Below are 16,405 nucleotides of genomic sequence, written 5' to 3' on the forward strand. Positions count from 1 at the left end.
GCCAAGTTCTTGTGAAGGGGGCCAAACGCTCCTCAGTTGTCATAACAGCTTTGTACTTACGAGAGAGACTGGAGGGGACTTTTCTCCTTCCTCCGTTGCTCCGTTTTTAAGGGGTGCAAGCCAGAATTTTTCTAGCTGGCTCCATTTTGCTGATGGGGAAAAAACAAACAAACCCAACCATTGGGACAAGATGAGACAACATCTCTGGCCAGCAATGGTCTTCTCTTTAGGCTGGTTCTTAGCCACCTAAAGATTGTCCGTTGGGGAATTATGGAACATTCCCAAGATGGTCTGTCCGGAGAATCTCATTCTTGCAGGACCCACATTGTCCTGGGCCTTTTTTTTAGCTCTGATAACCAATTAGTTCCTTGCTAGTCGCTGCCCCAAAAAATCGAAAGGTGGCTATCCTTGCAAGACGCCTTCCTTCAATGGGGAAATGTCTTACCTATCTTTTTTTTTTATTATTTGCATTTATATCCTGCCCTTCTCCTAAGACTCAGGGCGGCTCACACTAGAATAGAATAGAATAGAATAGAATTTTTATTGGCCAAGTGTGATTGGACACACAAGGAATTTGTCTTGGTGCATATGCTCTCAGTGTACATAAAAGAAAAGATACGTTCATCAAGGTACAACACTTACAACACAATTGATGGTCAATATATCAATGTTAGCAATAGTCTTCATTCTATTTACATATTTATATACAAAGTCAACTTATTGCCCCCAATAAGTCTTCAATGTTAGCAATAGTCTTCAATGTTAGCAATCGTCTTCATTCTATTTGCATATTTATATACAAAGTCAACTTATTGCCCCCCCAACAATCTGGGTCCTCATTTTACCTACCTTATAAAGGATGGAAGGCTGAGTCAACCTTGGGCCTGGTGGGACTAGAACCTGCAGTAATTGCAGGCAGCTGCTGTTAATAACAGACTGCATTAGCAGTCTGAGCCACAGAGGCCCCTTCTGAATGAAAGCTCTCCAACAAGCTCATAATAATTCTCTTTCAGATACAGTTTGAAAGGTGAGGGCTCCTGGGTGCTCTCTGAACTTGGTCGTTTCCTTGTAGATGTTTCATTACCCAACTAAGTAACATCATCAGGGCTAGTGATGTTACCTAGTTTGGGTAATGAAACATCTACAAGGAAACGACCAAGCTCATAGAGCATCAAGGAGCCCACAGTTGTCATCTTCCTCCTCCTCCTCCTCCTCCTCCTCCTCCTCCTCCTCCTCCTCCTCCTCCTCTTCCTCGCCCTCCTCTCCGCATACCCTACTCCCTTCTAATACTGAAGATGTTACCTAGTTTGGGTAATGAAACGTTTGCAAGAAAGCAACCAAGCTCAGAGGGTACCAAGGACCCCACAGTCCTCCTCCTCTTTCTTCTCCTCCTCCTCCAGTCCACACCCCCCCACTCCCTTCTAATACTGAAGATGTCACCTAGTTTGGGTAATGAAACGTTTGCAAGAAAGCAACCCAGCTCGGAGAGCATCGAAGGCCCCTCATTTCAACCCCGAGCTACAAATATTCTCCTTCAGTGTTTCCGACAGACGTTTGAACCCCTTCTGTGAATAAGTTGGGAAGAAACATACTTTAATTCCTATTTGTGCTGGGCCAGAGCTGGGCAGCCCATCCTGAGTTTCCTTATTGTTAAAACAAGTCTTGTCACCAAGGAAATAGCTAAGACCACATGCAGGTTTTACGAAAGGGAGGTAACTAATGATAATAATTTGTCATTTTCTATCCTGCTCATCTGCTGAGGCTTTTAGATAAGCTTAGATTTAAAACCCAAAAAAGGCAGTAATTGCAAAAAAAATGCAAGCCGGGAATAACAATCTAAAATAGATGAGGCAGATTAGCAGAGGTGCTCTTGAAACTTCTGAAAGTTACTTCTGGGTCAGTATCTCATACGTCTTGCCTAATCCTGTTTTTCTTCCCTCCTGCATTTTTGAGATGTTGCTTTGCTCTAAAAGAATTTGCGTCCTTCTCGAGAGGAGTTGAGACCAGTTGGAGGTTTATCTGTGTCCTCAGGGCCATCTGAGTGATACAAATGGGTGCGGAGCAGGGGTGAAATGCTCCCGGCTCGGACCGGATCGCTTGATCCGGTAGCGATGGCGGTGGGTGGTTCGGAGACCCGGTAGCAAAAATCCCGGGGGGGCCCTCCCACGCCCCAGCTGAGTCATGCAATCATCAGAGGTTATTTTTTTTTACTTTTATTATTTTTTATTATTATTATTATTTTTTTTTTACTTTTAAAAGCATTTTTTTCTTCGGTCGAATTGTGGATTCCCCATTGCCTTCTGAGATCGGCTGTTCGCTTGCTGATAGTTTCATTCTCCTACTTAAGCACAGCCCTGATGAGGTTGCCTAGTTTTTTTACTTTTAAAAGCATTTTTTCTTCGGCCGAAAAATTGCTTTTAAAAGTACTGATGATCGCGCGGCTCAGCTCGGATCGTCAGAACCCTTTAAAAGCATTTTTTTCTACAACCTCTTCGGCTGAAAAAAAAAGCTTTTAAAATATTCTGCCGATCAGGTAACTCAGTTGGGATTGTCAGAACCCTTTAAAAGCTTTTTTCCCCTCTGGCGATCCCAGCTGAGTTGCCTGATTATCACAGGCTTTTAAAAGCATTTTTTTTTAACCACCTCTTCAGCCAAAGAGGTTGTAGAAAAAATGCTTTTAAAAGGCTCCTCAGACGATCCCAGCTGAGTTGCCTGATCATCAGAGGCTTTTAAAAGCATTTTTTTACAACTTCTTCAGCCAAAGAGGTTGTAGAAAAAATGCTTTCAAAAGGCTCCTCTGACAATCCCAGCTGAGTTGCCTGATCATCACAGGCTTTTAAAAGCATTTTTTTACAACTTCTTCGGCCAAAGAGGTTGTAGAAAAAATGCTTTTAAAAGTAAAAAAAAAAAAAGTTGGCCACGCCCACCCAGTCGCGTTACACACACCCCACCAAGCCACGCCCACAGAACCGGTAGTAACAAATTTTACATTTCACCCCTGATGTGGAGCCTTCTTGGAACTGTTGGCAGGACCCTGTTGTAGACTGGAGATATGTGATGTCGCATCCCCACCCACCCCCCGTATTGAGAGGGGGCTGTTCAATTTTGACGTAGGTGGCCTCTCGGAGCCCTCTTTCAAACCAGTGGTGCTCTCAAAATGTGGATTTTGCTTTCTTCAAAAACGTGGCGTTTTGTCTATGGGCCGTGGTGGCGCAGTGGTCAAATGGACAGCCATTTGTCCAGAACGGTATGGGGTCTCCTGCTTGAGCAGGGGGTGACTAGAACAGCGGTCACGAACTGGTGGTCCGTGGACCACTGGTGGTCCATGAGAAAATTTTGGTGGTCCGCAGAAAAATTCTTTGCCTTTTTTATATTGCACTAAATACTGTTTATCTTTTTTAAAAATTCATATTAATGGTCCGCGGGATTCACAATTATGAGTTTAGTGGTCCCTGAGGTCCGAAAGGTTGGTGACCCCTGGACTAGAAGACCTCTTAAGGTCTCTTCCAACCCTATTATTATTCTCTATTCTATTCTATTCCATTCCATTCTATATTCTATTCCTTATTCTATTCTATTCTACTCTACTCTACTCTACTCCTGTACTCTGCTCTGCTCTGCTCTGCTCTGCTCTGCTCTGCTCTACTCTACTCTACCCTACTCTACTCTACTCTACTCTACTCTACTCCACTCCACTCCACTCCACTCCACTCCACTCCACTCCACTCTATTCCATTCTACATTATCTATTATATTCTATTCTCTATTCTATACTCTACTCTACTTTACTCCTCTACCCTACTCACTCTACTCTACTCCACTCCACTCCACTCCATTTCATTCTACATTATCTATTATATTATATTCTCTATTCTACTTTACTCCATTCTATATTATCTATTCTATTCTGTTCTATTCTATTCTGTTCTATTCCTATGCCTATTTCTATTATTTCTGTTCTACTCTATACTACTCTACTTCTATTCTATTCTACTCTGTTTTGTTCTGTTCTATATTCTGTTCTACTCTATTACTCATCCTATTCTGTTCTGTTCTGTATTTTCTGTTCCACTCTTCTGTTTGTTAAATTAAAAAAAATAACAATCCATCCAGTGTCCTCCAGATTCTGCCTGCCCTAAGGCTGCCCTCTGGCGGCAGCGTGGTCCGAGCCCGTGGGCGCGCCGGTTTCTGCCGCTCAACTCTCCCCTTCTCTCCTCTCTTTTGCCTTTGCAGAAACGCCGCGCATGGATTCTCCCTGATCCAGGTGGAGAGCCTGAAGGTCACCATGAAGGACATTTTGCAAAAGGCTCTGAAACGAAGGAAAGGGTCGCAGCGAGGCTCAGGTGGGGACCGGACCGCTTACTACATCTTTTTCATTATTAGTATTATTATTATTATCATCTTCATCATGATTATTTTGGAGGGAGGGCAGTGGGAATGGGGATTTTGCAGTATCCTTCCCCCAGAAGTGGGAAAGGAATGGAGATTTTGCAGTATCCTTCCCCTGCCACGCCCACCAAGCCACGCCCACCAAGTCACACCAAGCCACATCCACCGAACCGGTACTAAAAAAAAAACTGGATTTCACCACTGCCGCAAAGCATTCAATAACGTGGCGGGGGGCGGAGGGTTAGAGAGGAATTCTGGGTGCTGTAGCCGTTTTTGGAGGCCTCCTCGCCATCCACCCCCCCCCATCCCTTATATAAAGAAAACCAATGTCAAAAATCTACCTTTAATTCCAATTTAAGCTAGCCCAAAAAAAAGGGAGGGGGAACTTTCTCTTGTTTTGAAGCATTCCACCAGACACTTCCCAGGCTGGCTTCGTTCCTTTGGAATAAACGTGGAAACAGCTTGAATATTTCCCCCCACAAAAAAATATCTTTTGACACCTAGGTATTTTTGCAGCAAAGCCTCCTCTCTCCCCTTTTCAGGGTTGAATCTTGGCCAAAACCTTCCAACTTGAAAGAGAGGATGCTTCCAAAAAAAAAAAAAAGCCGTATTTTGTTCAGGGTTCAAAAAGCCACAGTGGTTTCGCTCCAACTTGGGAGACGGTTCTGTCTGGAATTTTTTTTTTTTTTCCTTTTGGGCTCGGAGGCCTCAAAACTGCCGATCTGAGATGGAGCTTTTTTTTCGGTTGTTGTTGTTGTTTTGTTTTGTTTTTTGCAAACGTGTTTTGCAATTTCAGCGTTTCAGCCTCTGCGCACGGAACGGCCAGCTGTTTGAAATGGAGCTGGGGGTTTTTTTGGGGGGGGGTGTTGTTTGTTTTTATGGCCAACCCGCGTTTTGCAATTTTAGTATTTCAGTCTTTGCACTCGGAAGCGGATATTCGAGATTCAATTTTTTTTTTTTTTAAGCCAACGTACGCTGTACGATTTTTAGTATTTCATCTTTGCGCTCCAGAGGGGCGAAATTTGAGGACTGAGCCCTTTTCTCAAACCGGTATTGCGATTTTTAGCGTTTCATCTTTACGAAGGCCTTCTCGAGAATGGATTCTCCTTCTGGGAATCCCTTCACTTTAGAAACCAAAAAGCGATTTTTAAGTGGAAATTCACATTTGATCTTACAAACAAAGATGATTAGGGGACTGGAGGCTAAAACAAATGAAGAACAGTTGCAGGAACTGGGTATGTCTAGTTTAACAAAAAGAAGGACTAGGGGAGACAAGATAGTCTTCCAATATCTCAGGGGTTGCCCCAAAGAAGAGGGAGTCAAGCTATTCTCCAAAGCACTTGAGGGTAGAACAAGAAGCAATGGGTGGAAACTAAGCAAGGAGAGAAGCAACTTAGAACTAAGGAGAAATTTCCTGACAGTTAGAACAATTAATCAGTGGAACAACTTGCCTCCAGAAGTTGTGAATGCTCCAACACTGGAAGATTTTAAGAAGAGATTGGATAACCATTTGTCTGAAATAGTGTAGGGTTTCCTGCCTGGGAAGAGGGTTGGACTAGAAGATCTCCAAGGCCCCTTCCAACTCTGTTATTATTATTATTACAAATCGCGGCCTGCCGTTTTACAGGCTGTCATGGTGGTTCAAAAACGGCCCGAACTTTCGGGACGATCAGGATTCCCAAATAACAAGGAACCAACTTCCCGGCGATACGCCTACGCTTAGACTGGGCCAAGCGAGGGCCTTCCAGAATAAAGACAATCCTCGACGTACAACAGTGCATTGGGCGACCATTCAAAGTTACAGCAGCACTGAAAAAGCCTTTCACACTTAACGACCGTCGAAGGATCCCCGGGGTCACGTGATCAAGATTCAGACAGTTTGGCCACTGACTTGTATTTATAGTGGTTGTGGCATCACGGGATCCCCTTTGGTGACCTTCTTTCAAAAACTTCTCTCCCTTCCGTCTTTGCAGTCACGTCTGTCTAGGTGTTTTCTCATTTTGGAAAAAGGAGAAATTAATAGAATAGAATAGAATAGAATAGAATAGAATAGAATAGAATAGAATAGAATAGAATAGAATAGAATTTTTTATTGGCCAACTGTGATTGGACACACAAGGAATTTGTCTTGGTGCATAGGGGCCTCTGTGGCTCAGACTGCTAATGCAGCAGCTGCCTGCAATTACTGCAGGTTCTAGTCCCACCAGGCCCAAGGTTGACTCAGCCTTCCATCCTTTAGAAGGTAGGTAAAATGAGGACCCAGATTGTTGGGGGCAATAAAGTTGACTTTGTATATAATATACAAATGGATGAAGACTATTGCTTGACATAGTGTAAGCCGTCCTGAGTCTTCGGAGAAGGGCGGGATATAATATATATAATATAATATAAATGCAAATGCAAAAATTCTCGCTTTTAATTGTCAAGAAAGTCCTTTTGTTTTCAAAAGACCTGTGCAGGTAACAACAGCCTTAAAAAGCCCCTACCGAGGCCAGAAAAATATCTGTCTTGACATTGAGAAATAATTACGGTGAGAAATGGCGCCGGCTCTTGTCTCCCACCACAAAGAACTTTAATATAAACCTATCTTATAGACTCAGTAGAGATAAAAGCATCTTGTCTCGGTTAAATGAATGAAACCTTTCCTTTCTCCCCCCACCCACCCTCTCTCTCTCTCTTCCCCCCCTCCCCCCTCTGGACCGGTCCGTTTTACTTTTAGTTTCTTTTTAAAGAAAGAACATAATTTCCCACCCCCAGGTTTCTGTTTAGGAAAGGAAAAGGGAGAGAGAGAGAGAAAGAAAGAAAGGAAGGAAGGAAGGAAGGAAGGAAGGGGGAGAGAGAGAGAGAGAGAGAGAAAGAGAGAAAGAAAGAAAGAAAGAAAGAAAGAAAGAAAGAAAGAAAGAAAGAAAGAATCAGTCGAAGCCCACCCACTCTTTCCTGCTCTTTCTCCCCCCCCCAAACCGAGTCTATAATCTGTCACCGATTTAATTAGCTATCTGCAGATGAAAGCTGAAGTTTTAATAAAAGTTAGGAGAGATAACACCGCAAAAGGACACGCATGAGCTGTCTCAAGGCCTTATTTCCCGGGGAAAACGATAAGAGCTGTAAAAAATGGCAGCGGAGAGCAATTGAACGAAGCCCTGAAAATCGGATATTTTTTTTCCCTTTTCTTTTTTTTTAAAAAAAGGGGGGAGCTGGGAGGAACAAGGAAAGGAGAAGGAGAAGAAGACGGGATGGGGAGTGGAGGGGAAGGGGGGGGAGGAAGCCGAGATGAAAAGCCTGCCTGGGTCTCGAAGACGGTTTTTTGGCTGCCGGCCAAGCGTCATCGTTCACCCTGGGCTGCTGGCAGCCCCGTCCAGATGTGCCAGCCGCCACGTCGCGGCTTTTGCCAGCTGACTGCGCGGTTTGATAACGCCGCTCTCCGGATGCCCATCGCTGGCCGCGGAGATGGAATTAGATGATGATGATCTTCCCACTAGTTGAGAGAGGAAACAATGCATATAAATCTTGATTTCATCTCAGCGTGAGAAGTCTTTATCCATCATCACTCATCATGAACAAGTCGTTAGCCGGGATGAATGGTCTTCGGCTCCTTCCCGCCGTCCCCTCCCCAGCATCTTCCTCCTCCAACACCCCCCCCACCCTCACCCCACCCCATCCAGCCACCCCTTTTGTTCACCCTTTCTTTCTTTCTTTCTTTCTTTCTTTTCTTCCTTCCTTCCTGTTCACCATTCCTTCCTTCTTTCTTCTTTCCTTCCTGTTCATCCTTCCTTCCTTCCTTCCTTCTTTCTTTCCTGTTCTTTCTTCCTGTTCACCCTTCCTTCCTTCCTTCCTTCCTTCCTTCTTTCTTTCTTTCCTTCCTTCCTTCTTTCCGTCTTTCTTTCTTTTCTTCTTTCTTCTTCCTGTTCTTCCTTCCTGTTCACCTTCCTTCTTTCTTTCTTTTTCTCTTTCTTTCCTTCCTTCCTTCCTTCCTGTTAACCCTTCCTTCCTTCCTGTTCACCCTTCCTTCCTTCCTTCCCTTTCTTTCCTTCCTTCCTTCCTGTTCACCCTTCCTTCCTCCTTTTTTCTTCCTTCCTTCCTGTTCACCTTTCCTTCTTTCCTTCCTTTCTCCTTCCTCCCTCCCTCCCTCCCTCCCTCCCTCCTTTCTTTCTTTCTTTCTTTCTTTCTTTCTTTCTTTCCTTCCTTCCTTCCTTCCTTCCTTCCTTCCTGTTCATCCTTTCTTCCTTCTTTCTTCTTCCTTCCTTCCTGTTCATCCTTCCTTCCTTCCTTCCTTCTTTCTTTCCTGTTCTTTCTTCCTGTTCACCCTTCCTTCCTTCCTTCCTTCTTTCTTTCTTTCCTTCCTTCCTTCTTTCTGTCTTTTCTTCTTCTTCCTGTTCTTCCTTCCTGTTCACCTTCCTTCTTTCTTTCTTTTTCTCTCTTTCTTTCCTTCCTTCCTTCCTTCCTGTTAACCCTTCCTTCCTTCCTGTTCACCCTTCCTTCCTTCCTTCCCTTTCTTTCCTTCCTTCCTTCCTGTTCACCCTTCCTTCCTCCTTTTTTCTTCCTTCCTTCCTTCCTTCCTTCCTTCCTTCCTTCCTTCTTTCTTTCCTGTTCTTTCTTCCTGTTCACCCTTCCTTCCTTCCTTCCTGTTCACCATTCCTTCCTTCTTTCTTCTTCCTTCCTTCCTGTTCATCCTTCCTTCCTTCCTTCTTTCTTTCCTGTTCTTTCTTCCTGTTCTCCCTTCCTTCCTTCCTTCCTTCCTTCCTTCCTTCCTTCCTTCCTTCCTTCTTTCTTTCTGTCTTTTCTTCTTCTTCTTCCTGTTCTTCCTTCCTGTTCACCTTCCTTCTTTCTTTCTTTTTCTCTCTTTCTTTCCTTCCTTCCTTCCTTCCTGTTAACCCTTCCTTCCTTCCTTCCCTTTCCTTCCTTCCTTCCTGTTCACCCTTCCCTCCTCCTTTCTTCTTCCTTCCTTCCTGTTCACCTTTCCTTCTTTCCTTCCTTCCTCCTTCCACCCTCCCTCCTTTCTTTTTTTCTTTCTTTCCTTCTTTCTTTTTTTCCTCCTTTCTTCCCTTTTTTCCTCCAGGTATCTTTTTTTTAATCAGTTTTCCCATCCCATCAAACTTTCGCCTTCTTGCCTGCCTAAATCTTACAAACAGTTGACGGGTGTGCTTAACTCTGCCTTTCCCGATCTGCCGCCCTCCAGACACGTGGGTGGGGAGGCACAACTCCCATCATCCTCAGAACCAGCACAGCCGGTAGCTTGGGCTGTCACGCATATGAATAAAGAGCACCCTTTCCCTCGAGCTGTCTTGGGGTGGGGGTGGGGGGATTTGAAATGCCCTTTTAGGAGGAAGGAAGAGGGACCGGCGTATAACAGAGTTGGAAGGGACCCCGGAGGTCCTCTAGTCCAACCCCCTACTCAGGCAGGAAGCCCTACCACCCTTTCAGACATTATTCTATGTTCCATCCGTCCAGCAATTCTGCACCCTCCTTTTTTGAGAGCCAGAAGTCCACCGGCGTAACTCCCTCTCACTTCCTTCTAAAAAAACCCTCCCGCTCGGGAATCGCTGACCTTCTATGCCTTTCCTTTTCTTGACTGCCTGTATTAAAAAATGCCATTCTAAGCCTTGTTGCCCCTAACCTTTAGCAACCTTCTCAGACACGAGGCGGGGGGGAGGAAAAGTGACAAGTCCAGGTCCTCGGGTGAGAAACGAAGCTTTGAGAACTGTACAAGTTCAAGTGGTGGCTGTTTTTTTTTTAAAAAAAGAAACAAGCGGGGGACTTAAAACCGCAGCGGAAATGTCCCCGTTCCCCGTTCAACCAGCCGTTCTCTCCCAGCTTTCTTCTCCAGGCGGCCTCGTGTCCTTTTCTAGGGAACCTTCAGCGCCTTTCTGAGCTCGGTGGTTTCGATTGGAGACGTTTTCGTGACCCAACTAGGCAACCTCATCAGGGCTGTGCTTAAAGTAGGAGAATGAAACCATCGGCAAGCGAACAGCCGATCTCAGAAGGCAACGGGGAACCCACAATTCGACCGAAGAAAAAAATGCTTTTAAAAGTAAAAAAAAAAAAAAAAACCTCTGATGATCGCGCGGCTCAGCTGGGGCAGGGGGCGGGGGCGGGAAATTTGGCTACCAGTTCTCCGAACCACCCGCCGCCATCGCTACTGGATCGGGCGATCCGGTCCGAACCGGGAGCATTTTACCCTTGCTCCAGATCTAGAAGGTTGGAGCAACTGAGTGTTAGAACTAGCTACCTGGATTAAGCTAATTGGTCCCTGGGGCTTTAGAAAGGATGAGCGCCTTTGTAAATTGGGCCAAGGAGTACCAAAGGACACCCAGATTAATAAAACTCTGTATGCAGGCAGAGTCTCTCTCTCTCTGTGTCTCTCTCTAGTGAATAGAAACACAAAAGTCTTTGTTTTCCCTCCTCCTCCTCCTCCTCCTCCTTCTTCTTCTCCTCCTTCTCCTTCTTCTTCTTCTTCTTCTCCTCCTCCTCCTCCTCCTCCTCTTCCTCCTCCTCCTCCTTCTTCTTCATCTTTTCGGTCCCATCCTCAACTGAGGAACGGGGCTAAATTTTAAATTTCCGCCGATCTTAGCGAGATTTGGGGGAACGGGGTGAAGTATAAGCCGGTAACACACTCCCCTTCTCACGGAAAGTAGATGGTAAATCTGCGGAGGGAAATTGTAGAGGCAGATGCTTCCTTAGTTGAAGTCAGGCTGGATAAAAGTTTTTTTTAACAGATTGATTCTGGGTCATTTTCTGTCCCACTCACCAAAAGCAGTTTTTGCCTACGTGTGCTCCTGTTTTTAGCTGTTTTAATTTTCTTCATTTATTTTAGAGAACGTATACAGCCGCCCACTCACTTTCGGTGACTCTAGGCAAAAAACAAAACAAAAAAACCCCCGAATATAGGCATTCCTCGACTTACAATGGTTCACTTAATGACCGCTCTAAGTTACAATGGCGCCGGGGAAAAAGCTTCGCTTTCTGACCGTTTTTCGCACTTAAAAGTCGCCGAATCATGCTAGCTCCTTCAAAACAGAGGAATTTTCTTCTTCTTCTTCTTCTTCTTCTTCTTCTTCTTCTTCTTCTTCTTCTTCTTCTTCTTCTTCTTCTTCTTCTTCTTCTCCTCCTCCTCCTCCTCCTCCTCCTCTTCTTCTTCTTCTTCTTCTCCTTCTTCTTCTTCTTCTTCTTCTTCTTCTCCTCCTCCTCCTCCTCCTCCTCCTCCTCTTCTTCTTCCTCCTTCTCCTCCTCCTCCTCCTCCTCCTCTTCTTCTTCTTCTTCTTCTTCTTCTTGTTCTTCTCCTCCTCCTCCTCCTCCTCCTCTTCTTCTTCTTCCTCCTTCTTCTTCTTCTCCTCCTCCTCCTCCTCCTCCTCCTCCTCCTCCTCCTCCTCCTCCTCCTCCTCCTCCTCCTCCTCCTCCTCCTCCTCCTCCTTTAGGGTGATTGCAAGATTCCAATGCGTTCCAAATTGAAATCCTTATTTAGAGGTTTCTTCTTCTTTTCCCCTCTCTTCCAAAAGCCCTTGATCTAGAATTTTAATTCTTTTTTTCCCTCCCTTTCTCTCTCTCTTCCAAAACTCTGAACTCAACAACCACTCTCTCCCCCACCCACCCACCCTCCTTCCACCACCGTACCTCCCCAGCCAGGAACATCTCAACATTACAAATCACGTCCCTTGGAGATCACCCAACAGCAGCTCTGCTCAGGCTACCCTAACCAAGGTGTTTTTTGTTTTTTTAACCAGACAGCTGTTTCCAGCTGCAGACGCATTCCCCGAAGCCAGCCTTGGGCTCAGTTCTTTTTCCGTTTTTCTTTCTTTTTGTTTCTTTTTTTTTTTTTTGGCAGACCAAAAGGTTCTTTTACGCATTATTTTTGTCGTAAAGGCTTTTCCCGATCAGTGGCCCCCCTCCTCGTTGAAACGCGACCTGCGTTTTTCCATAGGTTAAAGGAGAACTGAAGAAGCCGTGGGGTTCGTTGCGATTTAGGGGGGTGGGGGTCGCGGTGGCAGGGGTGGGGGGAGGGAGAAACCCTTCACAGCAGCCTCCGAAGGAAAAGAGCAGTTTTGAAAAGGCTTCTCCTTTCTCAAAACGGGGCTTTGGCCCATTCAGGATACGCAGCGGGAAGTAAGAAAAAAAAAAGATTGGGCTGTTGTTGTTTTTTGAGAGGGTGGAGCAACAGGTGTGCCCTTTGAGAAACTGGGGCTCTTTATTTATTAGTTTTATTCTCCCTTTCCTGATGAAAAATGCCACAATTAAAGGCTGGGTTAATTTAGCCCCTGAAATTGCAATAGAAGAAGTGTGAAATGCATATGTGTGTAAGTACAAACCTACACACAATCCTGGAAAAAAAATCTCCCTAGGCCATAATAAAATATTCAAAGGAAGGAAGGAAGGAAAGGGTAGAGAGGAAGGAAGGAGCAAGAAGAAGGGAAGAAGGAAGGAGGGAGGGAGGGAAGGAAGGAAGGTGGAGAGGAAGGAAGGAACAAGAAATAGGTAGGCAGGTAGGTAGGTAGGAAAAGAGAGGAAGGAAGGGAAAAAAAGAATAGAATAGTAGAGTAGAATAGAATTAGAATAAGAATAAAATAGAATAGAATAGAATAGAATAGAATAGAATAGAATAGAATAGAATAGAATAGAATAGAATAGAATAGAATAGAATAGAATAGAATAGAATAGAATAGAATTTTTATTGGCCAAGTGTGATTGGACACACAAGGAATTTGTCTTTGGTGCATACAGTTTCAGTGTACATAAAAGACAAGATACGTTCATCAACAATCATAGAATAGAATAGAATAGAATAGAATAGAATAGAATAGAATAGAATAGAATAGAATAGAATAGAATAGAATAGAATATGGAGTAGAATAGAATAGAATTTTTTATTGGCCAAGTGTGATTGGACACACAAGGAATTTGTCTTTGGTGCATAGGCTCTCAGTGTACATAAAAGAAAAGATACATTTGTCAAGTATCATAAGGTACAACACTTAATGATAGTCATAGGGTACAAATAAGCAATCAAATCATATTAGGAAACAGTCAATATAAATCGTAAGGGTACCAGCAACAAGGTTACAGTCATACAGTCATAAGTGGGAGGAGATGGGTGATGGGAACGATGAGAAGATTAATAGTAGTGCAGATTCAGTAAATAGTTTGACAGTGTTGAGGGAATTGTTTGTTTAGCAGAGTGATGGCATTCAGGAAGAAACTGTTCTTGTGTCTAGTTGTTCTGGTGTGCAGTGCTCTATAGCGTCGTTTTGAGGGTAGGAGTTGAAACAGTTTATGTCCAGGATGTGAGGGATCTGTAAATATTTTCACGGCCCTCTTCTTGATTCGTGCAGTATACAGGTCCTCAATGGAAGGCAGGTTGGTAGTCATTGTTTTTTCTGCAGTTCTAATTATCCTCTGAAGTCTGTGTCTGTCTTGTTGGGTTGCAGAACCGAACCAGACAGTTATGGAAGTGCAGATGACAGAGAGGAAGGAAGGAAGGAAGGAAGGAAGGAAGGAAGGAAGGAAGGAAGGAAGGAAGGAAGGAAGGAAGGAAGGAAGGAAGGAAGGAGACAGAGAGAAAGAAAGAGAGAGAGAAAGAAAGAAAGAACGAAAGAGAGAGAGAGAGAGAGAAAGAAAGAAAGAGCATATGGAAATACAGCATTCAAATAAATGCCAGAAGCAGCTGACAGAGAGTTAAACCATCACTGCTTAAGAATTCAACTGCGGGGGGGGGGGGGGGACCGACAGTAAATCCAGAGTGACAGAATTTGGAGGAAAGGCAAAAAGGACCTTGACGCCTAACCTGGGACCGAAAACCTACAAGCGGTTCAAACCCATTTCGCTTAACGCCACCTTGACAGCTAGCGGAATTACAGAATTTAGTCAAAGTAGCCCTTAAAATAAATCAAATCCTCTGCTAGCTCGTTACAAGGGGATCAAGTGAGCCTGGTGGTGGTGGTTGCAGGGGTGGTGTGTGTGTGTGTGTTTAAGAAAACCCAATTACAAATTTACTGGTGTTAGTGCCTTATTTTTTTTAAAAAAAAGAAAGTGGGTTGCAAACTGCGACAAAGATGTGACTGCCCCAAAGGGTTTAAAACGAAACAAAACAAAAAGACTACTTTGTGATTTTCCACCAGACGTCTTTGGCCAGCTTTCCTATCACCAAGTGGGTTTTAAAGTGTGCGGTATAATGCATTTAGAGCAGTGGTTCTCAACCTTTAGAGTGCTGCGACCCCTTTAATACAATTCCCCACGATGTGGCGACCCCCAACCGTAAAATTATTTTCGTTTTGAATTGATCGCGCCTGAAGCCGTATTGGCTCGCGATCTGAACTGCTTGCGATTGCCTTGAGGACGGAGGCATTAAAGCGGAGACTCCTCCCCTATTAAGTTTATGGCGCCTGAAGCCAGATTAGGCTAGCGATTGGGAGTGATTGCAGCTGGCTTGAGAGGGAAACATCAGAGCAAAGATTTCTCTCTTTTTTAATTCATCATCGCGCCTGAAGCCGAATTCGGCTAGCGATTTGAAGAGCCTGCAGCTGGCTTGTGGAGTCAACCATTGGAGCGCGATTCTTCCACTCGCAAAGTATACTTCCCATATTTCCGATGGTCTTAGGCGACCCCTGGCAAATCGTCATTCGACCCCCAACGAGGTCCCGACCCACAGGTTGAGAACCGCTGATTTAGAGGTTTGTGCGTATGGGGACATTTTGCCGGTAACTACCAGTGGCTGGAAATGAATAGCACAGGATGGAAATGATCAAGTAGCTAGCTCTGAACCGACAGAAGAGAATATTTGAAATTGTGCTGTCCTTGGCGCTCTCTGAGCTTTTTTCTCGCAGACGTTTCTTGACCCAGCTAGGTAACGGCGTCAGTGCTGGAAGGGAGAGGGATTTGTGGAGCGGAGCAGAAGGAAAAGGGACGAGAAGGGCGCTAGAAGAGAGTGGGGTTGGAGGAGGAAGGCGGACTGCAGGGTCCTTGGTGCTCTCTGAGCTTGGCGGTTTTCTTGCAGATGTTTCATGACCCAACTAGATAACCTCTAATACTGATAATGTTACCTAGTTGGGTCACGAAACGTCTGCATGGCACACTAGATTTAATACCCTCTGGAACGAGCTTCCCCCAGGACTTCGACAACTTCCTGACCTCCGGACTTTTCGCCGCGAGCTGAAAACATACCTATTCTTCCGAGCAGGACTGGCTTAATAGGGGTTTTTAATTCGTTTTAAATGGGGTTTATTTTTATATTATGTATTTTATATTTAAATTTAGGCCATATGGAATAAGTTTTTTAAATAGTTTTTATTGTAATGTATTGTATGGTTTTACTTGGCTGTTCACCGCCCTGAGTCCTTCGGGAGAAGGGCGGTATAAAAATTAAAATATTATTATTATTAATTAAACATGAAACTCAGTCAACTGAACATTCAAAAATGCATCACAAATACCATTGACTGGTGCTAATGGTTGATATGGGTTTCTGCCAGTATTATTATTATTATTATTATTATTATTATTATTATTATTATTATTATTATTATTATTATTATTATTATTATTATTATTATTATTATTATTATTATTATTACTACTACTACAAAGAGTAACTCATAAGCCCAACTAAAATACACTCCAAGCATTAGCAATAATCGTCTTCACTCATAGCCATATTTTGATCAGAGAAAGAGGTATTGGTGGATATTCTTCTGTTTATTTTAACAGAGAGAATCACAAGAGATCCAAGTTTTGGGGGTTTTGTTTTGTTTTGTTTGTTTGTTTTGACTTTTAAGATCCTTAGACCCCCTAGCTAGGACTCAAATCCCCGGAGTCAACAACCAATAAATTATATGATTTATAATTGATGATATGATTTCTAAGTGATGTTTAATCAGCAGGAAGGGACTAGTAGCAGCAGCACCAGTAGTAGCGCAGATTACAGCCTGAAACGAATGCAGTGAAAAATTCTTTAAATCAAACTGTAACTGAAAAGGTGGTCCCGGTTGCCATTTAAAAGAGTTTGATTGGGGCCTTTTTAATTGTTCAGTTC

The 16,405-nt window shown here is 43.9% G+C and overlaps 1 protein-coding gene across 8 annotated transcripts in view; it reads left to right on the forward strand.

The window, feature by feature from the left end:
- MAPKAP1 (MAPK associated protein 1) overlaps positions 1–16,405 on the forward strand; it is a 128,380-nt gene that overhangs the window by 69,292 nt on the left and 42,683 nt on the right. For all 8 annotated transcript variants that reach the window (XM_058159054.1, XM_058159052.1, XM_058159056.1 and 5 more), the window contains one exon: positions 4,234–4,343. In XM_058159054.1, the coding sequence (XP_058015037.1) occupies positions 4,234–4,343 (110 nt within the window). The remainder of the gene's footprint in view (positions 1–4,233; positions 4,344–16,405) is intronic.

The sequence above is a fragment of the Ahaetulla prasina genome, chromosome 16 (genome assembly GCF_028640845.1).
Source record: "Ahaetulla prasina isolate Xishuangbanna chromosome 16, ASM2864084v1, whole genome shotgun sequence".
NCBI lineage: Eukaryota > Metazoa > Chordata > Lepidosauria > Squamata > Colubridae > Ahaetulla > Ahaetulla prasina.